Source organism: Phoxinus phoxinus, assembly GCF_949152265.1.
Source record: "Phoxinus phoxinus genome assembly, chromosome: 10".
NCBI classification, from domain to species: domain Eukaryota; kingdom Metazoa; phylum Chordata; class Actinopteri; order Cypriniformes; family Leuciscidae; genus Phoxinus; species Phoxinus phoxinus.
Window position 1 is genome coordinate 33935997 of NC_136885.1, and position 27730 is coordinate 33963726.

At 36.7% G+C, this 27730-nt stretch overlaps 2 protein-coding genes across 2 annotated transcripts; both read right to left on the reverse strand.

Annotated features, from left to right (window-relative positions):
- Window positions 1-11744: 11744 nt before the first annotated feature.
- On the reverse strand, window positions 11745-22069 carry LOC307005967 (putative transmembrane protein ZNF593OS). Its single transcript, XM_079626531.1, has 3 exons — window positions 19882-22069; window positions 14574-14695; window positions 11745-12609 (listed from the first exon to the last, which is right to left on the reverse strand). The coding sequence occupies exons 1-3, from the start codon at window positions 19946-19948 to the stop codon at window positions 12463-12465; spliced, it is 336 nt and encodes a 111-aa protein (XP_079482657.1). The 5' UTR covers window positions 19949-22069; the 3' UTR covers window positions 11745-12462.
- Window positions 22070-24027: 1958 nt separating this feature from the next.
- hmgn2 (high mobility group nucleosomal binding domain 2) lies at window positions 24028-27199 on the reverse strand. The gene is made up of 6 exons (XM_079625732.1): window positions 26929-27199; window positions 25791-25826; window positions 25504-25533; window positions 25361-25414; window positions 24929-24991; window positions 24028-24725 (listed from the first exon to the last, which is right to left on the reverse strand). The coding sequence occupies exons 1-6, from the start codon at window positions 26941-26943 to the stop codon at window positions 24690-24692; spliced, it is 234 nt and encodes a 77-aa protein (XP_079481858.1). The 5' UTR covers window positions 26944-27199; the 3' UTR covers window positions 24028-24689.
- Window positions 27200-27730: the final 531 nt, after the last annotated feature.

Consider the following 27730-nt stretch of genomic DNA (forward strand, 5'->3'; position numbering starts at 1 on the left):
CTTGTCATTTGTTTGTCATCTTCGCTTTATTTTTCGCTTCGCTTCAGCTATGAAAAAGAGACGTCTACTCTTGCATAGAGTGGTCGTGCATTTTGGGGGCGGAGCCATGAAGGGAGGGGTGTGTTTGTTTGATTGATTTCAAATATCAACTTTGTTTCTCAGAAATCGCTCACTGCACCTTTAATACCAAAACAAACACACAACAAAATGACAGTGGTGAGAAATCAGCAGTTAAGAAAGCATCTGATCATAATGTGAATATGTTTGCACCCGCTCTGCAATTCAGCACAGTCGAGTCACGTCACATTAATTGACATACCACTTTATACAATGCATTGCTTTAAAGCAACAGCTTTACAGTATAAAAAATGAAAAACAGCGTCAGTGTCTCTTTCGTTTAGAATTACAACTTCGTTTTCTTCTATAAAGCGGCAATTCAGCGTGTTCGTGTCTCGAATCGCTCTCGCGTTACTCTGATGGCATACGTCACAGTCACGTGGCGTCGGCGCTGTATCAAGTCTGAAAACATTTCTAACCAGCATGCACTGCTTCAAGTCAGCCGCCGATCGGTCTGCACAGAGCTGCATTAAGTCCAACAAGCCTTTTCACATCAAAGAAGGCGGAGCCTCTGAGCCACACCCACCTGTTACATCATCGCCATGGACCAATGGTAGTTCAAAGGTGTTTACCGGCGGAGAGAACTTTTCTGGAAAGTTTGCTTTGGCACGCTGTTTCAAACTCCCGAGACCAATTTAATTTTGGCTTGATTTTGTTTGAAATGACATCACACCAGTTTGTTTTTCAACTTCGCTTGAAGTAGGCCTATATTGGGGCTTATGCTTTTGTACATGTATTCAAAAAGAGCTGGACAGAATGTAATGGAACAGAACTCAGATTTAAAAAAATGTGTTTAAAGACCATAGATACTAATATAGGGCTGACTTCCACATCACCAAACCTGCTGTTTACTTGACAGAGATTTCATAAATCAGAGCTCCTCTGTTACGCAAGCACCATTTGACCTCTGCCCCTCATGTAACGTATGGTTATCTGACTCAGTATGAGGCTCGGTGGTCACCAGAATACCCCCCCCCCCCCCCCCCCCACCACCACCACCTATACATGAACATTGAGCCGTCTTTGTCCTAGGAATGCGGTGATCCTACAAACAGCCCCAGCAATCGTCTATGTCCTCGAGGAATTTCACAGGACTTTAGGAAAATCTTTGCAACTAACTTAAAAATGCAACTAACAATGTAAAATGTTACATTTAACGTGCATTTTTATTTTAATCCTGAATGCACTGTTTTGGATTATTTTAAGTTGCTTTTAACATGCATGTTACTGCAAAAATAAACACTCACAATAGTATAAGTTTTAATTAGATGAACAATATTTTGCTCACTAAGGCTGCATTTGTTTGAATAAAAATAACAGTAATACTGTGAAAAATAACTTTTTCTATGTGAATATATTGTAAGTAATTTATTCCTGTGATCAAAGCTGAATGTTCAGCATCTTCAGTGTCACATGATCATTCAGAAATCATTATAATATGATGATTTGCTGCTCAAGAAACATTTCTGATTATTATCAACGTTGAAAACAGTTGTGCTGCTTCATATTCTGGTGGAAAACATAATGCATTTTGTTCCAGTTTTCTTTGATGAATAGAAAGATCAAAATAGTCAGCATTTATCTGAAACATAAATCTTTTATACTTTATGAATTTCACTTTTCATCAATTTAATGCATCCCTGTTGAATATAAGTGTTAATTTATTTTCTTTATGTTTTAGTTTGAGAGGCAGTGAACTTGTGCTTAATATAATATTACATTTTACATTATTGGCATATGTGTTTATCCAAAGTGATTCACAATACATTCAGATATGCCTTTGATCTGTATATTTATTACCTGTCACTCAAAGCGTGACCCTGCAGTTAAGCCAGAGGATCTCGACACATTGACACTCTTCTCAGTATTGCTGCTAAAATACCTTCCCAAAGACACATTTCTGAAACTCCAGTGTTGTGTTTCTCCTTCTGAGATCTGGTTTTTGTTTGTATTGCCCCCACCCATCTCTGCCGCTCATGGTAACTGGTTCAAACTGGTTGCAATGCAGTTATTCAGCAGGTTTTCCTGCATGTTTGAACTCACTTCTTATTCAAAGGCCTCTAGTGAGATGAGCTGTCCTGCTAAACACAAACACACAGATTCATTCTTACATATCTGCCACAATTATAGCTGTAACCTGTTGAAATGAGACCCCGGGCCACATGTGCACAGAATAAGTGACCACAATATCATGTGGCACTGAACTGCAACAAAAATGGCCCCTGGAAGTTCATTGAGTTCTATAGGAAGAATGTGACAACATTACACAACCCAACATGCTAACAGGTTTCCTTTCCTACACAGCAACAATGGCTGACAGAAAATAAGCACTAAGAATGAAGAATTTAGTGATTAAACAAGTGCATACAAATCTACCAATGAAACAAAACAAAATGAGTCAAAAGTGCTTCTTAACCCTGCACTGTAAAAAAAACATTTTTCAAAGTTGTAAATAAAAAAAGGTTTCTTGGAGCACATTTTACAAGAAACTATTTAAGTCTATCTACTTAAAATGTTCATGTTTAATTCAAAGTGTTACTTGCAGTTTCTTTGTAATTACTTTTTCTGAGTAAAAAACTTTTTCTGAGCAATTTCTGAGTAAAAACTGTTTCTAGTGTGTGAAGCCTGACATATATATATGTGTTTGGGACAATGTATATATAAGAAAAAATTTAAATAAAATCTGCATATGTTTTTATGTTGAGTACCATATTTGATAACTTGATACATCAGGCTTTATGGCTCGTATTGTATGATATAGTGAGAAAAAAACATTTCTACATTTTTTTGCAAATTTGCAGTTTCTTTGTAAAAAAAAAATATTATTACTTTTTCTGAGTAAAAACTGTTTCTAGTGTGTGAAGCCTGACACACACACACACACATATATATATATATATATATATATATATATATATATATATATATATATATATATATATATATAGTGTTATGTTTGGGACAATATATATATAAAATGTAAATAAAATCTGCATATGTTTTTATGTTGAGTATCATATTTGATAACTTGATACATCAGGCTTTATGGCTCGTATTGTATGATATAGTGAGAAAAAAAACAGCTCAATTTTATTCAGAAGCCCAAACTGAGCAAAAATATGCAATTTGTTTTTTACAAAAAGGCTTTTACTTGCTAAAACTATATCAGTCAGAAGGCAGATTGTTTTCAACAGGTTTTCCAGCAAAGTTTTGATCATGTTGATCATTCAGAGGCCATAGAAATATGCATGTCAAATTATATGATGCAGTCAGCTTTATAATTTTGTCTTGGATTTTTACATATATTTTTACCAAATGTAAACTATTTAAATGCATTGTAAGTAGTTTTGGATCAAATTAATCTTCCGAATGCATCAATTTAAATGAGGGAGAAGTTTGTTTACATCAGAATGTAGGGCAGATTCATGTACTTTTTATGTAACTCAGTCATGTGATGTGAGCCAGCCAATCACAGAGCACGTGCCACATTCAGCTGTTGTCACTATGATGAATCTCACACAAAATCCTCTTCTCAACCTATTCAGGGCAACATTTGTGACGGACGCATCTGTTGACCAATAGAGCAAAATGGCAGGGAATTTTTTGGAAACCTCTCCTCCCGTGTCAAACACACTTTGGCTGTCTCTCCACATGCCAGGCCTGTGTTTCCACCTGAACCACTCCGATGTCTCCCAGCACCTGTTCCCTGAAATGATCCAGCCCTCACGTCAGTCAAGTCACCTTTATTTATATAGCGCTTTGTGTATTACAGATTGTATCAAAGCAGCTTCACAGTGAGAACATGAAAATAATACAACAAAGTTTGTTTCTAGAAGTAAATTGTGTCATCGTCCACCTTAAGTAAGGCAGATCAATAATATTGTTGAATATTAAATGTCCCCCAACTAAGCAAGCCAAAAGCCAAGGCAACAAGGAACCAAAACTCCATCAGGTGACAGAATGGAGAAATAAACCTTGGGAGAAACCAGGCTCAGTCGGGGGCCAGTTCTCCTCTGGTCATCGAATGAAGAGTGTATGATTCAGGCAGCATTACAGGTCAGAAGTCAGATTGGATCAGAACATTCAGAATATTATCCAGTTCCATCTGTTTGGAAGTCGGAGTCACGCCGGTATTGAGACGAGTTTGTTGAGGATCAGTGCCGGCGGCTGTCGTGTCAATGAGGCCTTCACAGGCTGATGAGACTGGCACTTCAGGGATGCGTTGTCGTCATGTCCGGGCGCAGGTCCACCATTTGATTTGGATACGGCCCGGATCCGGCTGACTTAAGTAAACCTCGGAATAAACGTAAAGACTAACACTAGCGTAGATGCCATTCTTCTTATGATGTAATGAGTACATCGGGTGTTATAGGAAGTGTCCCCGGTTCCGGCTGACCTAATCTATGCAGCCTAATAATCGTTTAACTGATTTGAATAATAGAAATGTATAATGTTCTATGTGAATGCCAGGTAAAAAATATGTGTTTTTAGTCTAGATTTGAACTGAGTGTGTCTGCTTCCAGGACAATGGTAAGAAGACAGTTCCTGAGTTTTGGGGCTAAATAGGAGAAGGATATACCGCCAGCTGTTGATTTTGATATTCTATATCAAATATCAAATATCAATGGTATTATCAACTGGCCAGAGTTTTGAGATCGCAATAGATGTGAAGGACTATAATGCGTTAAGAGCTCGCTCAAGTACTGGGGAGCTAAACCATTTAGTGCTTTGTAAGTAGTCAGCAATATTTTAAAATGTACACAATATTTAATAGGATCCAGTGTTGAAAGATCGGGGCTAATATGGTCATACTTCCTGGTTCTGGTGAGAACTCTAGCGGCAGCATTTTGGACTAACTAGACTTTGTTTATTAAGCGTGCAGGGCAACCACCGCATGAACTAACTGTTCCGGATTTTTCATTGAAAGCATACTGTATGTCGGAATTTAGATATATTTTTAAGATGGAAAAATGCGGTTTTAAAGATGCTAGAAACGTGGCTTTCAAATTAAAGATTGGTATCAAAGAGCACACCCAGGTTCCTAACCGACGACGAAGACTTGACAGTGCAGCCATCAATTGTTAGACAGTATTCTAGGTTATTACGTACAGAGATTTTTGCCCAATAATTAAAAACTCTGTTTTTTTCAGAATTAAGTAGGAAATTACTAGTCATCCAATTTTTTATATCAGCTATGCATTCCGTTAATTTTGTGAATTGGTGCGTTTCGTCTGGGCGCTAAGAAATATAGAGCTGAGTATCATCAGCATAACAGTGAAAACTAATGCCATGCTTCCGAATGATATCTCCTAAGGGTAGCATGTACAGAGTGAACAGCAACGGTCCTAGTACTGAGCCTTGTGGTACGCCATACTGAACTTGTGATCGATGTGACATCTCTTCATTTACTGCTACAAACTGATAACGGTCAGATATGATTCCAATTCCACTTATGCCAACATAATTTTCGAGTCTATTCAAAAGGATGTTGTGGTCGATGGTGTCAAATGCAGCGCTAAGATCCAGTAACACTAGAGAGATAAAACCACGATCGGATGATAAGAGCAAATCATTTGTGACTCTGATGAGAGCAGTCTCAGTACTATGGGACGGTCTAAATCCGGACTGGAAATCCTTGCAGATACCATTTCTTTCTAAAAAGGAACATAGTTGTGAGGATACCGTCTTTCAATAGTGCAGTGTTGCAATAACTATGAGGCTGTCAGTGATCACCTTTGAGCAAAACACAACTGACCTCAAGGTCCAATGAAGTGCTTGAGTTTGAGCTCTCGCTTCAGCACCAGTTTCATTCATCTAGGCTGAAATTATTTTATCATGTGAGAAGAAAGATATATAGATCATGATATGAAAAATATTGAATTCTCACACTCAATGACCATTTTATTTGCACTTTATTTTGTCATATAACACTCTGGTTCTAAATGCTTCTGTGCGAAATGAATTTTCACCGTGATTAAAGCTTTCAGTCTTTTACTAAAACGTGCTTTTGTGATTAAATGCTGATCTTAAGCTGCTCCAGGGAATAGATGTTCTCGTTTACAAATGAAGTCAAGCTCTCCACAAATAACCACTTGTGGAAAAAAGTGCACTCAAATGAAGATATTAACTTACATTCAATAGTTTTGTTTTTTGAAAGAAATGTAAACTTTTATTCAGCATGGATGCATTAAATTGATCAAAGTTACATTAAATACATTTATAATGTTGCAAAAGATTTCTATTTCAAATTAATGCTGTTCATTTAACTTTCTATTCATCAAAGAATCATGAAAAAAAAATCACGGTTTCCAAAAAAATATGATAATAATCAGCAAATCATCATATTATACTGATTTCTGAAGGATCATGTGACACTAAAGACTGGAGTAATGATGCTGAAAATTCAGCTTTGATCACAGGAATAAATTACAGTTTAAATTCCTTACAATAGGAAACACTTATTTTATATTGTAATAATATTTAACTGTTTTTACCACTGTTTGGTCAAATAACAGCAGCCTTGTTGGGAACAAAAGACATTCACAAACCTTAAATAATCTTACCGACCCCAAACTTTTGAATGGTATTGTACTTCATACGTACTATACAGTGTATAGTACACTGTGTAGAGAGTACTTAAGGTGTTATTTTGAAAGAACTTAATGCAGTTGTATTAAAGTCATATTCAATGGTTGAAAATACATAGAACAGTAAAGTTTCCTTAGATTAAAATCCCATCAGCATGTTTTCAGAGCACAAAAGAACATGTTAACAGATGGGAGAGTGTAACTTACATATCTTCAGATTTAAATAAGCTGATGAAAAAAATGATACGATTATGTTATGGTCCTCATTTCCTTGAGTCATCATTTTAACTTCTCTATTTTGCAACAGGGCTCAAATGCTAATCTTTCCAAAGCTGCATTCCCCAAAATGGCCACGTCCATCGCCAAGACCCGCGGGCTGGCTGATCATCAGACCGGACAGATTTGCCTTTCAAGGGTATTTGACTAAAATACATGCGGTTTTATTATAGCAACCACATGCAATCAGAGCAGAGGGACGGTTTTACTGTATGATTCTGCATCAAACACACCAACACATGAATACACACATGATGCAGAGTTATTACTGATCAAGAATTATTGTTTCACATCTAGTACATATAGTAAATAGAGTTGAAATATGAATGCAGATGGGCAGCATCATTTTATCTGGGAAGAATTTGATGAGAAATGTGAGATCTGCAGAGAAACATCTGAGCAGCAAGAAACTGTGTAGCAGAAACATTAAAATATGAAAAATAAAAATGTTAAAGTTATATCCGTGTTTATTCGTATAGGGATCTTTTCACTCTCAATTCAACGAGAAACACTCTTTGCAACCTATTTTACCTCCACAATCTGACGTATTTTGAGTGAAACAGGATCAATTAGATGGCGAAAATGGGTTTTACATGCCATGCAAAATGGAGTCAGATGCAAAAAAGGGAACAAAATATTTGTGATTTTAGCTGAAAAAAACCCATAAATTTTAAGATTTTGTATACATTTTAATAAAAAAAACCTATGAAGACAAATACATTCCAAAAATATAAAAACAAAAAAATTGTTTTAGATTTTAAGTAACGTGTAAGTGAATTTTTAAGTAGTAGTATACATTTTAATTTCATATCACTTTCTATTTATGGTCAAATACAGTACGGGGGATATTTGTTTAAAATAACCCTAGAAGTGTGATAAAACAATCAAAATATGAGGAATATATATATATATATATATATATATATATATATATATTATTTATTTATTTTTTAAATGTGAAGGAAGAAGAAAACACTAAACTTGATTAAGGTATTTGTCTGACAAAATTATTTGGCATGAGTTCATAATTTCTTAAAGATATACTTTTGTATGAAGATTTTCTTTGTATGCCAAAAATGATGTCCGTACAATTTGTCATGTTTCATTGCGTTATCACAAATAAAACTGTTGGGTCCAAACACAAGTATGCAATATGCTTAAATATTTAATAATATTGAAATAAAAGGTGAAGATGTCAATTTTCCTGGGCCGGAAATCACTTTTGGCCACTATATCAAATCAAAACAATGGGAAATGACCACAAGTCAGGTTTATCGGCAGGATTATCCAGCATTGCTGCAGTGATAAAACCCTGATGAAAGAGAGAGAAGGACAAACACGCGGATGAGAACATGACGGTGTATTTACACAGAGCAGATGCTGCGACACACAGTGATCTTTGTCTCGGTCCAGACAGAACATCAGACCTGCGCTCGTGGGCATCGGAGACGGACCGGGAACCCAGACATCATGTCATTCGCCTGTCAATGTGGGCTTGTGGTGGGAGAAGAACAGAGATTTATTGACATGATTTAAGCCCATGTTCAGTCACAACTGGTTTTAAAAGACCCAGATTTTAAATTCACAATGTTGTCTGGATATGAAATACTGTAGATTATGATTAGATGACCTTCATGACCTTCAATAACAAAATGCACTGTTCAAAAGTTTGTGGTCGTCTCTTATACTTACCAAGCCTGCATTTATTTGATCAGAAATACAGCAAAACAGAAATATTGTGAAATATTATTACAATTTAAAATTGCAGTTTTCTATGTGAAAATATTTTAAACTAATGTATTCCTGTGATCAAATCTGAATTTTCAGCATCATTACTCCAGTCTTCAGTGTCACATGATCCTTCAGAAATCATTACGATGAAAACAGTTGTGAAAAAATTAAAACATTTTTAAGAATAGCATTTTGATTCATTTAATGCGTCCTTGCTGAATGAAAGTATTAATTTCTTTCCAAAAAACAAAAAAAAAAATCTCACTGACCCTAAACTTTTGAATTGGTAGTGTATATGAGAAGCATTGTCCATTTATTTTGATTTCCTACCTAAGTTGCATTTTATTAATTGCATATTACATAGTTTTTTGCACCAGTTGAAACCACTGATTTAGGACAAATGTGTGAGGCGATGAAAACAAGTGAAATTAGACATGATTGAAATGAATTTAATGAAACATAGCAACATGACATGAGCAACAAAACAAGTCACTTAATGATCGATATGGACGTACAGACATAGCATCACGTCTGTGGTTTAATTCACATTTCAGTGTCATTCGTTAATACAAAGCAATCAATCATATAGAAAATGAGATTCTCACCATATCTCAATCTCAAAGTGCTTCTTACACGTACAAATCACCATCAAAACAACAAACAGAAAAGGCCTCCGCTACCTCATATTAAGGTATTTCTTTATCCATCCCTTTTAGAGCATTTTTACAAAGCAACCATGTGCATTACGCTGCCGCCAACGTGATCCCCGTCCTTTTGTTTCTCTGCAGACACCATGATGATGCGACACCAGACAGCCAATGGGACGAGCGTGTTGAGGTTCATGTCCTAAGCTAGCATGTCAGAAACACCCCAGGAGTATTTTTGGGGGCAAATTTGCCCAGTGATCAGAGAGTAGAGCAGAAAGAGGAGGAGCTAAAGGCGATTGGCAGAATAAAACGTGTCATGCAATGTGGCCTCGGCCTGTCACAGGACATCACATCTGCCGAGAGCATCCGAGCGAACGCTTAAAAACACATCCGCTCCCCCATCCACACAGCAAGCTTGGTAATACTGGGGGAAATCATGGCGTCAAAATAAACATTTGATGGTAGTTGGGTGGATTGGACGCAATTTTAACCAAAATCGGGAAGGGGTTCTATTATGCTTCTTTTTTCTTTTCTTTTCTCTTAGTGTGTGATGTTGCCGTTTGAGCATGAAAAACCTCTGCAAATTTCCAAAGCACAAAGTCCCTCCAGTGGGAGTTATTCTCTATATCAGTAGGCACGTTTCCATTACAGATTTGTGCAAAACTTTTGCGATTTTTTTCTAAATGTCGACAAAAAACTATTGCGAAATGACGCCGTTTCCATTAACCGATGTTATGCAACTATAATTTTTAACGGAAAGACCCTTATACACTAAAAAATGCTGGCTTGTTTTAACCCAATTGTGGGCCAAATATGGATAAACCCAAACGTTAGATCAAAAATGCAATTAAAAAATTTAACCCAATGGCCCAAAATTGGGTTAAAACAACCCAGCATTTTTTACAGTGTGGCACATATGAGGCGTTTCTCCCACATTTCTGCTTCGAGGTCTTGATTGTGGCATTTCTTTGAGGTTTTGAATCCAGTATTCCTGTAATTCTTTTGTCTTTTATGAGTTTATTAAAGAACTGTCTCGTCTTCTGTCCAAACACACCGCGTCAACTACGTCAGGTGACTGTAAATGTGCAAAAACTGATTTCATTGCAGTTTTACAAAATATTTCTTTTTCGAATTGCCTGAAAAACCTCATGCGAGCATAAAAACTTTGTTGCGATAAATGGGAATTTTAGCAGAAATTGACGTGTTTCCATTGGGCGTATTTTGAAGGGTACGCAATTTGAAGGGTAATGGAAACGCGGCTACTGTCACGGTTTCTGAACTCCCTGAAACGCCTCCATTGAAGTCTTGAGATTTCTTCCGGGAACTTCGCATTTGTCCCTACTATAAAGTAGGTGAAAAACAGCATATGACAATAGTATATCCGAATTAACAGTACTCCTAAAAGAGAAGGCAAAAAGTGCGAAGACGACGTACTACTTCCGGCGGATGTCGTACGTCCAGATTACAGTCATACTATATAGAACATACTTTTTTAGGCGTCTTGAAGCAATTACTTATGCAAAATAAGCAGCTACTCAAGAGAGCTTGTCATGTCAGCCGTAGCCAATATTCCTCATTATAATAATTAATACGCAGAATAAAGGGGCGGGGCCTGGTTGAGTTAGTTAGTAATGTGTTGAAACTGGCAGTTATGTAAGGGGCGGGGCATTTCCCAAAACACACTTGAAGCGATTGACCAATCAACACACTGATCCAGCCGACCAATCAGAGCACAGTGTGCTTTTCAGAAGGAGGGGCTTCTTAGAGACAGGAACTAAACCGAGCGTTACTGACAGACTGGGAAGAGAGGAGCAGCAATAATGGAGAATTTGGGGAAAATAATGTGTCTTGGTAGACGCATCTGTGTTCCTGTACATGCATAAATACGATTCAGGTCTAAATTGCTTAGCATTTGTGGGGAGTGATGGAGCAGATGCACCTTATGTTACAAGGTGTACAAATGTTGGGTTTAACCGACATCTATTGAATAAGTGGGCCAGACTTCAAGTCAGAAACAACTGGCAGGATGGTAGACAAATATTGCGTGCAGATAGAGGAAGTTGTTGCCTGAGGCTTTGCCCACTTCCTGTTCAACAGCACGCTTCAGTCGACACGAAAACCCTTCATATGGTTTCGGTGTAAAACTCGACTCAGCAGGAATGGCATTGTCAACAGCGGACAACTTCTGAGAACTTATTTTATAACATTCTTCTAAACCTTCTTGAGTCATGACTTGCTTCCCATTACTTGATCGTGTTCAAATTATTCACAGCTTTATTTGATCATTGTGTCTTAAAAATATAACATACAGTACATTCGTCATCATCATAATCACATTATCATAAAAAAGTATTAGAAACAACATATGGATTGGTTTCACTTAAAAAAAAAAAAACTGCTTTAAGCTCATGCAATTGCACATAGAAAGTCGGCTTTAACAATCTAAAGATTGAAGCCATTTGCCAGGACAAACAAGATGATATGAAGATATTGTTTGTTATTATGAAAAGAAAGATAAGTAACTTTAACATAAGCTCCTCAAACAGTCAATTTCCTAAAGTGTCTAAAACAAGTGTAGTATTGTAGAGCAGTACCTCCGCTATAAGTCCTCAAGTCTCTGACGTTCTTCAAAAGCATCTTTTTGGGGGGAAATCTGAAATAAATCCATAATTTCACACTTGTGCAGTGGCCCTCCTTTCAATAGTTGCTTGGTACATCTCAAATGCAGAGGTCCTTCCCTTTAAAAAGACATTATGGCTCAGAGTTGAGCTCCAAATATAGACATGCGCTGATGGAGCTCGAGTTTTTTTCCCAGTAAAGCTACAGCAGAATTGACTGACTCTCTGATATGCATGTACCACGGCAGCTATCGAAACTCAGGCCACAACATTCAACCCCTTCCAGAGCCTTATTGAGAGCGAAACTAAAGCAAGAGAACCCCTAAGCAGAAGCCCCATGGTGTGAGATCCCTGGAAATCCAACAGTTATAGAAAGGTGTAGTGTGGTAGAGTCTGAACATCTTCAACATCTGAATATCCAACTGCATCTTCCGTTCGGCCTCGTCTTCTCCGGACGCCGTCACTCCGAAGGACAGGAGCGCGTCTTCACGGGGCGGGCTCACGGTGAACCTTCTCGGTCATCTGTTTGGCACTGTAGTAGGACATGCTAAGGCCCATGATGGCCAGCATCATGGCGATCTGGTTGACGGAGCGGTCGCGCGCCGGGGCCTGAACCTCTCCTGCTACCTGCCTCTGCGAAAAGAACGGGAAAAAGGATTGTTAACAAGGCCACCATCTTGTACAATCATCTGACTTCCTCATAAAGAGCACAATGCCCTGCGCATTTGTGTGGGATATGCAATCATTAAATATTTATTGCCAATAAAGTAACAGCAGGAGAGGAACATCACTCTGCATGCTTGCAATCTAAAAGCATATGACGGCTAAAAAGGACTCCCTTACAACTTGAATGAAAGCTACACTATGTACTTTTTTGTGCGTAATGTTGTTTCTTCTGGGAACGAACTCGTCAATATTCCTCATTTAAATAATTCAAATGCAGAATAAAGGGGCGGGGGCTGGTTTAGTTAGTTAGTAGTGTTAAACTGGCAGTTATGGTAAGGGGTGGGACATTTCCCAAACACACCCGAAGCGCTTGACCAATCACAACACACTGATCCAGCCGACCAATCAGAGCACAGTGTGCTTTTCAGAAGGAGGGGCTTCATAGAGACAGGAACTAAACCGAGCGTTACTGGCAGACACGAGCTGCAACAATGGAGAATGTGGAGATTCAAGCACAAAACCTAGTCTAGCAGAGCCTAAAAACAACTTTTCTTGAATCAGAGAGCAATAAGTATCCACATTTATCCACGCAGAGGTGCAAAGCCTAAGCAGAACCATGACAACGTTATTCCCCAAGACTCGTGCAGTTACAAAGTGTAGCTTTAATTAAATACGATTTTACAACCAGATATGAAGGATTATGAGAGTATTTGTTGTGATAAGTAGAGTCTAAAAGCTCACTGAATGACGCTACACTCAGTTTTAACTACCGCAAACCCCAAGGTGACGACATTAAGACGGTTTAACAAGTCTCTCTGCAATCTCCATTAAAGCAAGTAGGTTTAGAAGACTCAGAAAAGTAAGATGATAATCTTCTTAAGATTAAAAAGATTAAGCATTTAATCATTAGGCAGGGCTTGACAATAAGGTTGCCTAATGGCATTATTTTAGGCCAGATTTTTATGCATTGCAAACTTAGTGATTCAGATTTTTGTTATGCATGGAAAATTGTTATCGAATTAAGCTGACTAACAGGAGGATTTGTTCACAGACTGCAAAAACAATTTTTAAATGTTCTTGGGTTTTAATGTCAATATTTGAAGCAATAAGCTTGACATTTCAAAGTAGCTCTAGTAGTGTTTGATTAGCTCGTCTGAATCTACATGCACAATACTCAATACAGAGTATTGTTATACCCCAATATTAGTCCAATTAAATTTGCTATTCAAGATGGAGGATTGGTAATGTTTTGAATGTTAAAACTTTAACATGAATGTCTGTCAAAACAAAATCATCAAGATAGTTGCTTGTTTACTACCATTCCCCCCTGTGGATTTCACGCTATTTTTATATTCCAAGTGGTGAGAATTACATCAAGCTCATGAGAGATGAATTTAAACTGGTATTTCCCCATGTGTACACAGCCTTCATTCAGCCCTTCATGGTCATTGTTCATATAATTAGTTCAGTCGCTTTTAGCCATGAGGAATGCAGTGTAAAAGCCAGACCGGCACCAGTCTGATCTTTCCAGTGGACATTTACACGTCCCAAACTATCCAACATTACTTGCTCCTAGCAAAACCCATTATGTAAGTGTCACATGCATGCATTTTAAAGGGGTCATATCCAACTTTATCATTTAATTTATTCTCTGATGCACTTTTTTTTGGTGAACACCGAATAGGTTGATGTTTAAATGTAAGCAATCATATTAATGAGGGGTCTCTGATGTCAGATCAAGAGATTTAAGCAGCTTAGTTTAAATAAATAAAAAAAAATCACTGAAAAGCTACCGTATGTTTTCACAGTACAATTGACAATTGATTGAGGAAAATGTGGTTCCTCATGAGATGACCCATTTATACATGTAATCCAAAAAGGTTCACTTTTCACAGATTTAACCAAGTTAAAAGATTTTAACAAATACCCACTTGCAGAAGGCGGAAGTATCCAGGAGTTAGTCTGCCGAGTCTGATGATCATCACTGCTGTTTTTGTGCACCACACGGCTGAAACGAACTTCTCGAAGGGTTGTGCTATGCCAATCTGTGAACCTGTAGACCGGAGAGGACGAGTCAATTAAAAAAAAAAACAGAATCACTCTATTGTGAACATTTAAATAATTAGTGCACCAAAAAGAACCACTTATCCAGCCATTCTGACTGAAAAATCATTAGAAGAAAGAATGATATTAAAACCTTGAAATGGTCCTTGGAAAGTTCAAAATTAGGGTTAAAAGAAAACACAGTTTGTTTTGCCATAAACCGAATATGGCTGATGCAAGAGCAAGGGAACACTTCACGCCGTAGGCAACAATCCCGATTAATGCAGAGAATCACGTCTGGGTGACAGTAATCTGTTGTCTGACAATACACACGGTGCTGGTTTGAACCAGACCAACTCTGACTCAATCAGAAACAGAAGAAAAACTCGCCCAAAGCCTGCAAGGCACCATTACTCGGAACAGATCACAAAAAAACGACTCGAACTCATCGGAGTTTAGAACAGCTCGACGTTAACGACTGCAAATTTGGTACTCAACATATGATATATAAGTGGGTAAAAGGAACTAGAACTACATTAACCACTTGTAAAGTGGCAAGAAGGCAATGGTAGATACATGTCTGGGATGCATCTACCAACCTTGCTGCAATTGCAAGCTTGTTCAGGAAAAGGAAAGACGACTCCGTCGTTGTTGCTCCGAGGCAAACTCCAAAAACAGCAGGAATGGAAAAACCTATGAGACCTTTAAAGGTTAGCCACGAAACCGCATTTCTAGCAGCCGAAGTTGGACTTTAAATGCAGAGACCTCTGCCAGTCAGACTGCAAACAGCTTGAGCGGTCAGCAAATGAAGAAGCTGCTCGAAGAGGAAGTTTTCTCAGGAGCTCCACCCTTTTATACAACCTGATCTCTTGCCATCAGATTGGCGGATTGTGTGTTGCTCTCTCTCTCTCTCTCTCTCTCTCGCTCTCCTCTCTCGCTCTCCTCTCTCTCCACCATGCACAGCTGTCAGAATGGATCATAGGCTTTCTGGCTTGCACATGTACACACACCCACTTTGCCAACCACCACAATACTCTGAACTTGTCAAGTATAATTCTCTCACTTACTAAACTACAAAAATCTGGAGAAACAATAACGACTTAAAAAGCCATGTGAACAAAAATAACACTTTGCAATCTATAAAATCGTATTCACTTGGAGGATAATGGACGATCTTGACAACACGTTGAGGACGGAGTGACCGCATTCACACAACATTATGCTTCTACACCGCAGTCCGAAAGGCCGTGCAAAGTGTTTTTCGTTATGCAAGTCTCTTCCACTTCACTGGTCTGAATTACAGAATGCATCACTGCAGATTTTCCAAAGAGTGATGTAACAAAAGATCATCTCAATGACCTAATTCGGTATAGGGGGCTTTATAACATCCGTTATTTTGGAATTATCTAACATTTAAGGCTAAGATAACAGCTTTAAGGAAAGATTAAATGACAATGTGACTTGACAGTGATGTGAACCCTAGTTTCTCAATTAAAATTAAGCTTGAGAAAAAAAAAAAAAAAACTTGATTTTAGCAGAAGAGGAAATTCCACAGCCTGTGCATGTGGGCCTTCAAATATTGACAATGGAGGACCTTGCATATTACAAAGATCGGGAAGCACTTACTCTGTTTCTGTTATTGTCTTTTGGAGCATGGTGTGGTAAGGGGAACATTTTTCATTTCCTCAGTGAGAAATTGTTTCCAGTGTAAATTTATCTATCATGATGGGATTTAATTAAGCTCCAGAAAAAGACTGAGACAATGAAAGTCTCATTTATTGAAGCACAAGTTATTTATAAAGACAAAGAACCTGACATAAATCAAACTGTAGAACATAAAGACAATTTAAACAGACACATATCATCAATTGATCACACACTCCACTTTAGTAGACTATCCTTTTCAACTTCCAGAATGAGGCCTTGTTTAAACTCCTGGTATTAAGATGCGTTTTGGTCGATCGGATCACAAGTAGACGAGGCAGACACATAGGTCTACCCGTTTACACCTGGTGTTTTAACCAGACTCTTTTGTCCACTTTCAACCACTTCTGTCCTGATTTCTTTGAGGAGAGTGTCTATGGGCGAATAAATGTAGGGGGTTTTCAGATCTTTAAATCTAATGGACAAAGTAAGCACGCACTTTTTATATATGAACGCGATCGGAGACGACGGAAAAACATACGGAGAGCATCAGCTCTGACAGCCGCAAGTGAGTGTGTGTTAGAAATCAGGAAAGTTGAGAATAATGCTTTTCATCTTCAAACCAAACTTGGGTCTCCAGCCAAAGTTTCAATCCCGTCTGGCTAGAGCGCATCTCATTATGTTTCTGCATTAGTCAGCGGAGAGGAGATGGTCTTTTGTGGCTGTTCGAATACATTTGACCAATCCGGTCCAATGCGTTTTCAATTGGGCTACCTCTGGAAGTGGTTGAAAGTGGACAAGCTCAAAACGTTTTGACCCATTTAGTGTCGTCCACTTGTGACCCGATCGACCAAAACGCATCTTAATACCAGGTGTAAACAGGGCCTGAAAGTCTAAATCCATTCACTTATGCACAATTAAAATGGCATGAATCCCTGAGGCTGGTCTTGTTGACACTTGCCATAAAAATCCAGCCATACCTACACTAAAATACAACTGTAAAAGCTATTAACCGTATAGGAACAATGCCCTTAACTCATTTTTACAACAACATCTTTTAACGCTTAAATCAGTTATTGTTTAGTTACTAAAACTTTAAAGTATAAGGGCAAATCTCAAAAAACTCTCAAGAACATTTCATCCCCAAAACCAAAGAGAAATTAAAACTTTGTTATATAGCACTATATTTGTAGATATTTATTGACATTGTCAAGAATTGTGCACTTTGAAAGAGTTAGTTCATCCAAAATATTTAATTCTGTCAAGTTATTCCAAATCTGTATGAATTTCTTTCTTCTGCTGACTGAACACAAAAGATTATATGGGCAACTAAACCATTGTGGGGCCCCATTGACTTCCACAGTATGAAAAAAATAATACTACAGTCAATGGGGCCCCACAACGGTTTAGTTACCCATATAATCTTTTGTGTTCAGCAGAAGAAAGAAATTCATACAGGTTTGGAACAACTTGAGGGCGAGTACATGACAGAATTTAAATTTTCGGGTGAACTATCCCTTTAAGAGAACAATATATTATGTAGCCTATATAAATATATAACCATAAAACTACAACTTTTGGGTAGTATTTGTATATATTAGTATTTGGCGGAAATGTTTCTTAATTTTAAAAAAAATATGCAAGAGTCTTTCATGAACCTTAAAACAGGACTCATTCTCCTTGTGCACAATATATACCTCTATTATTTTGGTTTGGAGGGAATCCTCGAGCTTTGTTGTGCAAAGCAATCGTAGCACAACCCCTCCTTTCACTCTTTAACAAACCCTCCTCCTCCCTCCCCTCCTCACACCATCCCATCAAGCCCCGCCCCCATCTCTAACTCCACCCACACTGAAATGAGTCTGGGGGCTTCCCTCCATTCTCACACACTGAGACCAACACAGACGTTCACAGCATCCCTCGCTCTGCATTCGCTTGAGTGTCAGTGATGCTGCTCAGCATTACATCACGGCCCAATCGGAGTGATTCCCCGCCATAAGCATCACTCCCATTCCTACTACAGCTTAAGCCCCGCCCTCATCCTAACCTCTCATGTTAGTGGCATGTGCAGTTTCCATGGTTTCCTTAAAGCACATGGCTCAGTATGTGACATCAAAACATGTATCATCTTAGGTTTAGGATGATCATGGTTCAAACAGGGAGCAAAACATCAATCATCCACTGCACAAGAGTTAACATGACAGTTACATGCAAATATAACTGCATGAGCACACAAACATATAGATGCACAAAACTGAACATCTACATGCCTGATATGAACACAAGATCATGTAAAGCACATCCTTATTTTAGTTAATTTACAAACATGACATAAATTACTTCACATTTATCACACAAAATTTACTTTTTTGCACTTTACCAACATGCAGCAACATGCCAACGTAGTAAGTTGTCAATGCAATTATAAAAAATAAAAAGATAAGAAAGTCTGTACTGGACCTAAGTTGTAAAGAGAGAGGTGTTTGATTTAAGACATTTAAATACCAGGTGTAAAGGTCAAGCAGCTGAGCATTTGTGATTGGATCACTTGAAGCAGATAGCAACTGTAAACAGCATCTGAATATTCAGCCCCCAGAGACATGAATATCAATAGTCTAAACCAAACGGCTACCATTCACGCTTCTACATTAATGACAAGAACATAAGCTGGCACTCAATCCGCTGTAATAGCCCTCATCTGAGGACAAAAGGTCCCTTCCAAATGTGCCAGCCACAGGTTTGGGTGAATATAAAAAGCAATAATTGTTATAGGAGGAGGAAATTTCAAATAAATCACAATGACGACACTGATCTGAAACATATTTCAACATCTATCTGGTCTATAAACAAAGATTAAATTAAAAAAATGTGAATATTAACATAACAAGTTTAGGTTAAATGGCTCATGCCATCAAAACTTAATTTCCAACAGTGTTATTGAGCCACTTTACAATAGTAAACTATCATGACAGAAATAACCTGGATTTTACAGATATTCAAACCTGCATTCAATACAAGGTCTTTAAAATTAATCAATTATCCCTTTTATGAATAACTCAGTTGCCCGTTGGTTAAAGATATATATGCAAAACGGACCAACAATATTGCATTGATTGAGAGAAGATCCATAATGAGCAGCGTATGAGGTTTACAACACAGTAGTTTTGCTAATCTTTCCATATACAGTAATAAAGAAACTTGCTCATATGAAACTATTTTGAAAAAATAAATTATTAAGACTTATGGGTGATTGAGACACTTTTTGATATTTTGATAACTTGAAGAAGTGTCCCAATCAACCGCACATTTCCAATGCGTTTAAAAAAAAAAAAAACTCATCTAAATGCACTCATTCCATTTTCGAAAGAATGTGTTGAATTTAGTAGAGGAATATACTGTTATTTACCACTGTTATCATAATTTGGCAATCAGAAAAGTAATTTCACAGACGGGGTAAGTATAAATCCCACCTTGCATTGACTCATTTTTGCGGTTTTGCCGCACACATGACGGTCATGAAACTCATTGATCTTGTGTTTATCTTTTGCTTACCTGGTGATATGGACCGCCGTGAGTTGCGAGTGCCAGAACACTGAAGGCACACGATGTTCCTCCACATTATATATGAAGCCCGGTCCGCCTATACATCCAGTGGGGGGCGTGGCTAAACACATGGACGCGCAGACCCTCAGTGTTGATTAATGATTGTGTGCAGGTTCAGGAGAACACCGCTTGCACGTTTCCCTCGTCGCAACAGTCGTGTGTTTGAGTTTCAGATGTGTTGGGACACCGGTGACAGCTTCTGATTGATTTCTTACCAATAATAGACTGCTACGTGATGGAATAGAATTGTTTTGTCAATAAACCGTGATTTTACTCATCGTGTTATCTTCTCACTTGGCATTCGCATGGCTTTAGCTTTCGTTTATTTGTTCTGTCTGTTGTAAACACCCCTCAGCAAACACCGAGAAAAGATCTTGCTTCAGTGTTAATGGAGTAAAAATGCTGTCTCTTCACAGATATAATATATAATTTAGACCATAAACGATCGAATTGCCATTTATCAACTCATGATGTAGCATTAGTCAACCAAACATTAATCCGTTCAAAATGTTGACTATCCATTGGTCATATCCGCTTTGTAACAAATTAGCAGGTCAACCAGTAGGCTACATGATCATAGAGACCAACAACTTATCAAGTTAACCAGTACATGATCATAGAGACCAACAAATTATCAAGTTAACCAGTACATGATCATCTGAGACCAACAAATTATCAAGTTAACCAGTACATGATCATAGAGACCAACAAATTATCAAGTTAACCAGTACATGATCATCTGAGACCAACAAATTATCAAGTTAACCAGTACATGATCATCTGAGACCAACAAATTATCAAATTAACCAGTTCATGATCATCTGAGACCAACAAATTATCAAGTTAACCAGTACATGATCATCTGAGACCAACAAATTATCAAGTTAACCAGTACATGATCATCTGAGACCAACAAATTATCAAATTAACCAGTACATGATCATCTGAGACCAACAAATTATCAAATTAACCAGTACATGATCATCTGAGACCAACAAATTATCAAGTTAACCAGTACATGATCATCTGAGACCAACAAATTATCAAATTAACCAGTACATGATCATCTGAGACCAACAAATTATCAAATTAACCAGTACATGATCATCTAGAGACCAACCAATTATCAAGTTAACCAGTACATGATCATCTGAGACCAACAAATTATCAAATTAACCAGTACATGATCATCTGAGACCAACAAATTATCAAATTAACCAGTACATGATCATCTAGAGACCATCAAATTATCAAATTAACCGGTACATGATCATCTGAGACCAACAAATTATCAAATTAACCAGTACATGATCATCTAGAGACCATCAAATTATCAAATTAACCAGTACATGATCATCTAGAGACCAACAAATTATCAAATTAACCAGTACATGATCATCTAGAGACCATCAAATTATCAAATTAACCAGTACATGATCATCTAGAGACCAACAAATTATCAAATTAACCAGTACATGATCATCTAGGGACCAACAAATTATAAAATTAACCAGTACATGATAGAGACCAACAAATTATCAAATTAACCAGTACATGATCATCTGAGACCAACAAATTATCAAGTTAACCAGTACATGATCATCTGAGACCAACAAATTATCAAGTTAACCAGTACATGATCATCTGAGACCAACAAATTATCAAGTTAACCAGTACATGATCATCTGAGACCAACAAATTATCGAATTAACCAGTACATGATCATCTGAGACCAACAAATTATCAAATTAACCAGTACATGATCATCTGAGACCATCAAATTATCAAATTAACCAGTTCATGATCATCTAGGGACCAACAAATTATAAAATTAACCAGTACATGATAGAGACCAACAAATTATCGAATTAACCAGTACATGATCATAGAGACCAACAAATTATCAAATTAACCAGTACATGATCATCTAGAGACCATCAAATTATCAAATTAACCGGTACATGATCATCTAGGGACCAACAAATTATAAAATTAACCAGTACATGATAGAGACCAACAAATTATCAAATTAACCAGTACATGATCATAGAGACCAACAAATTATCAAGTTAACCAGTACATGATCATCTGAGACCAACAAATTATCAAGTTAACCAGTACATGATCATCTAAACCTGCGACTATGTTCAACACAATTTAAGATAAACTTTCCAGCAGTTTTTTTTTTTCTTCATTAATTTATAAACGATCACAACATATTTTGCCTTTTACAAAGACAATGTAGTAGAATCGGTCTGATATTTATTACTACAAGATCTTTGTGCTCTCCAGTCTCAACAAGAAATACTTGTCTTAAATGTTGTCAACGTTTCTTTAGGGTGTGTAAGTTAGGCCGCAAGTCAAGAGGCGTTTTCCAGGGAACACATTCCAACTCCCACCACAGCATATATTCTCATAAAAGAAAGTAAAACTGATTTTACAGTAGTCTAAACGTGTCACAAAATAAGATGTTACTGAGATTGAAATGTTTATTTGACCCTCTCATGCTGAGGAAAGCGAGCGATATATTTTAGTTAACAAATAGCGCCTCCTGCTGGACAATGAATGAATTGCCGTTTGACTCATTTTCTCTCGTTTATTAAACGGCAGCGACATCTAGCGAGAAACAAATGTAACTACAACACCCTGCTTATTTTGTTGACCCTAGAACGACATTCCTATACGAAAACAGTCCGATCCATACCATAACAATAAGTTATCCCCAAAATCAGACCGAAATGAGAGATTAATAATCCTGGGTTTAAGCCTAAACTTGACAGGACTGTAAAATAAACTCAGATTTGAATGACAAGTTTACAGTTTCTGTTCCCTATATTTATACTATAGTAATTACAATAGGTACTAACCCTAACCCAACCCATAAACCCTGGTAGTTAGGCTACCGTATATATCACTGAGTACTTCTTTAGTACACTGTAAGTGCTACTGTAAAATAAAGCGCAACCCACATCTGATTGGTTGATTGGAATCTGAAATCATATTCACTCTGCATGCACTATTTGTTAGATTATTCAGATAAGAAATATGCATGTTCAGTTACCTATTCTGGTGATTGCACTTTAACTGCACTTTATTGCCATTTTCCTGTTATGAAGGAAAATTAATTTGCTTTAGTGAGATGATCATTTGATAATAATGCTACTATTTAATTGTTTATTTATCTGTTTATATACAGTGGTGGCCAAAATTATTAGACCGGTAAGATCTTTTTTTTTATGTTTTAAAAGAAGTGTCTTCTGCTCACCAAGGCTTCATTTATTTGATCCAAAATACAGCAAAAACTAATATTGTGAAATATTTTTACAATTTAAGATAACTGTACCTATTTTAATATATTTTAAAATGCTATTTATTTCTGTGTTGGTGTCACAAGATCCTTCAGAATTTATTTATTATCAATGTTGAAAACAGTTGTGTAAAACTTTTTCCAGGATTATTAGATATATGATATGATATTAGTTTATGAAATAGAAGCTTTTGTAACATTATCACTGCCGTTCAAAAGTTTGGTGTCAGTATGTTTTTGATTTTGGGAAACAAATTAATAATTTTATTCAGCAAGGATGGATTAAATTGATCAAAAGTGATATTTATTATGTTGCATAAGCTTTCCATTTCAAATCAATTCTGTTCTTTTAAACTTTCTATTCATCAAAGAATCCTGAAAAGAAATAGTACACAACTGCTTTCAACATTAATAATAATAATAAATGTTTCTAAATTATCATATTATGATTTCTGAAAGATCATGTGACACTGAAGACTGGAGTAATGATGCTGAAAATTCAACTTTGATCACAGGAATAAATTACACTTAAAAAATAAACATATTCAAATAGAAGTTATTTTAAATTGTAAAAATATTTCACACTATTAGCTTTTGCTGTATTTTGGATCAAATAAATGAAGCCTTGGTGAGAAGACACTTCTTTTAAAACATTAAAAAATAATCTTACCGTTATATTAATTTTGGTCACCAGTGTGTATATATATATATATAATTTTTATGAGATCATAAATTGTATTTATATTTAGCCCACCATCACATGCAAAAGATTACATAAAATTTCTGGACAGTTTTTTAATATTTTTTTATTCAAAACCATTTAAAACAAAGCATTTTAAGAGTCACTGAATATCCTTCCACTGTTTCAGAACATAACTTAATAAAAAATAAAAAAGAGACAAGTTCAGAACACACAGCTCTAAAGAAATTGAAGGTTCACATTGTAAATTTATTTAACATTGTTGCCTTAATCATTTTTTTTTTTCTTGTGACAATTTCATTGTAATTTCTCTAAAAAATAAAATAATAAAACACAGTATTTCTAACATTTAAATGCTAACAACATGGTGAAAACCCTCCTGAAAACATTTTAGAAACACTCTTAAGCTGCCTTTTGAGAATGTTTGGTGTTTAAAATCCAAAGATAAACCAAGAAAGAAAGAGATAGAGAAGCATTAAACAAACTTGAGGACGATATTCTTGCGTTTTCGCCGACAGATTTAGCAAGAGCAAACCGTTCTGGCAAGATATAGACGCTTGATTTAAAAAAAATGGGATACAAATGGATATGAATGAAACATAGTAACTCCTGTCAAATCAATCAATACATCAAAAGCAAGTCAACAAGTCAACTATAAATGTTATTCTTAATATAAAACTTGGTAAAAAATAGTTATTTCAAACTGTACAGTCACCAAGTACATAGAAGGATCAGACACTCATTAGCTTCTCATTTGGCATCGCCAGCAGCGTCAACCTTCTGTGCCTAGAGGAAAATGACCAAAAGTAAAGTTAGTTAAACATTAATTTAGCTCAGCAATTATCTTATATGCTCCAGTAATTAGTTGGTGTGTTATCTATGCTACTGAACGACAAGCAGAAGCACTCGAGGGTCTCGTTTATTTATCTCTCTTCTGTGTGTGTGTGTGTGTGTGTAAAGATTTAAGCAAGGAGGGTTTCAGAACAGACCTGGTCTGCCTTGGCGTCTCCGTTTTCAGCAGGGTTGCTGCCCTTCTTCCCCTTGGCTGCCTTCTGGGTGAGCAATGACACAAAATATGATTGCAGAAATAATAATTAATGTATTCACACTCAGCGGTTTGAGGGTTAACACGTAGGCAAGGCATTTTGTTATCAATGGAACAAAAATCAATTACTAAAGGGTCATACATACAAACATATATATATATATACACACACACACATACATACATACAGTAGTCAACATTCGAAGCGGATCAAAAAAGTTAAGACTGGAACGGGTATTGTTCAAAATTCATGTATAACTTTGATGAAAGGTTTTGATCCATTTCAAATGTTGACTACTGTATGTGTGTGTATATATATATATATGTGTGTGTATGTATGTATACACACACACACACACACACACTACATCCTTACCTTAGGGGCAGCGGCTTTTTTGGCCTTTGGTTCTGCTTTAGGAGGAGCTGGTTTCTGTAAAACAATTCAGAAATGAATTAGACAGAGAAATTAGACAAAGTTATATTTATTGAATAGATCCTAAAGATGATAACGTTACTTACAGCAGACAACCTCGCGGAGCGTCTTGTTGGCTGCAAAAAAATAATACAAAATCAATCATGTAACCAAATAACGGGGGAGCCAATATAAAATGTAAATTATTATATTCACTGAAGAAGAAAAAGAAAAAAACATTAAGTGGCCATTATAGTAAATGTATCTGATGGTTGATGTAACTAATATAGGCATAAATTAAAAATACGGTCGTTATTCACCAAGCAAACGTTTTTTTTTTTATAATTTTAAAAATATATAAAAATACTATATATATATATTTAAATGGACAAACCTCCTCCTTGCCTTTGGCGGCCTTCTCACCATCATTCTGTAAAAAAACAAAACACAAAAACGTTATAGATATCAAATATATAGCCTATATATTGTATATAAACGCATTCGTCGAAATACACGTTCTCTGTGACAGTTACAAGGCGTTACGTCACAGGCGACGAGCCGCAGTTATTTTCCATAACGGATGACTTTATTTCTTCTCTGTCTTCCCGCGCATATTCAAATTCAAATCCGGGCTGTCAGTGCGCGCGGGCAAGACGGCTTCCTTTTGTTTGGCCGCATCACTACGCGCCTTTTAAACGATTGAGGGGCGATTCTCAGTGTATAGTCCCTTTGTTTTCGTCACGAAAACACTGTAACTCGCACAAAAGCACAGTGAATGTTGAAGTAAAATGTAAAAAATTGCATTTACAGTCAAAACGCCTATAGCCCCGTCTTCTAAAGACACAGGTGCTGTAAAGATGGCAGCTTGACGTTTCGGGTAGGCGTTGTGCACATCAACAATGACAGGAGCAGCTTAAATGACACGAAAGAACAGTTAACGTTACAACACATATCATGTTTAATAAAATTAACTTAAGGACCGAAAATACACTGATATCAACGCAAAATATTAAATGAGAGCTATTTTTCATGTAAAATTCCAACACAAACGCTTATCTGCAGTGTGAAAATGCTAATATTGTGGTTAATGTGAAGACTTATGTTAAGTTATACTGGTAATAGTTGCCAGTGGGAGTTCGAGCAGCATCCTAAGACATGCAAGTTCCCTCCATTTACATTACATCAAGTGATCAGGCGGATCTTAGCACTACTGGATTTGTTTTGCTCGGATATTTATAGAAATAATAATGCACATATACAGGCTACAGTATTTTTTGTTTTTTTTAAATGCACGTCTGGTTTATTTAAAGTTAAACGTCGAGTTTTTTTTTGGTCATGTTTTCGTCCCTGCGCGGCAAGACTGACAGTCTGACAGTGAATATGTAAAATCGACTGTCCGCCATTATAAAACAACTACACGATCACATCCCATAACAGCAACAAAACAATGTAAAAATATAAGCACATATGTAGAAAACAACAAAATTCGCGATTTTTTTAAAGAAATCAAAAATATTGCAGTGCATCCCTACCTTTCTTTTGGGCATCTTGACTGCAGAAAAACCCCGAAAAAATGTCAAAAATCAGAATATTTGTCAAAATAATGTGCTCGTGAGCAACGGAACCGTGCACGCCTCACAGCGTCTCGCGTAAAATACAATAACGGCTGTATATGTTTTATTAAGTTTTTATATTGAAATTTAAGATAGAAACCGGTTTAAACCAGATTTAGCATATTCCGTTCAGCGATTGGCTGCTAGAACTATCACGTATCGTTGGGCGTCGCTTATCTCTTAAAGCAACAATGACAGAATTCCCCGCTCAGGTTTCAGAGGCTGGTGATGCTGATGCGTGTCTTGGGGAGAACAGCGCCTCTGCTGGACAGAGTGGAATTACACCGGAAACTTAACAACTGAATACAGAGGGAAAGGAAAAAACCGCTAGTCATAACCATAACTTTACACACACATGTAACTTTATATCTCATTTAATTCGTTGTTTTATATATATATACATTCTTATACATTACATTTATATATATATATATATGTACTGCCGTTCAAAAGTTTGGGATCGTAATGTTTTCAAAATAAGTCTCTTTGCACACCAAGGCTGTATTAATTTAATAAAAATAAAAAAATATTATGACTGTTTTCTATGTGAATATATTGTAAAGATGTAATTTATTCCTGTGATCAAAGCTGAATTTCCAGCATCATTACTACAGGCCTCAGTGTCACATGATCCTTCAGGAATCATTATAATATGATTATTTGCTACTTAAGAAACATTTATTATTATTATCAATGTTTTTTTCAGGATTATTAGATGAAT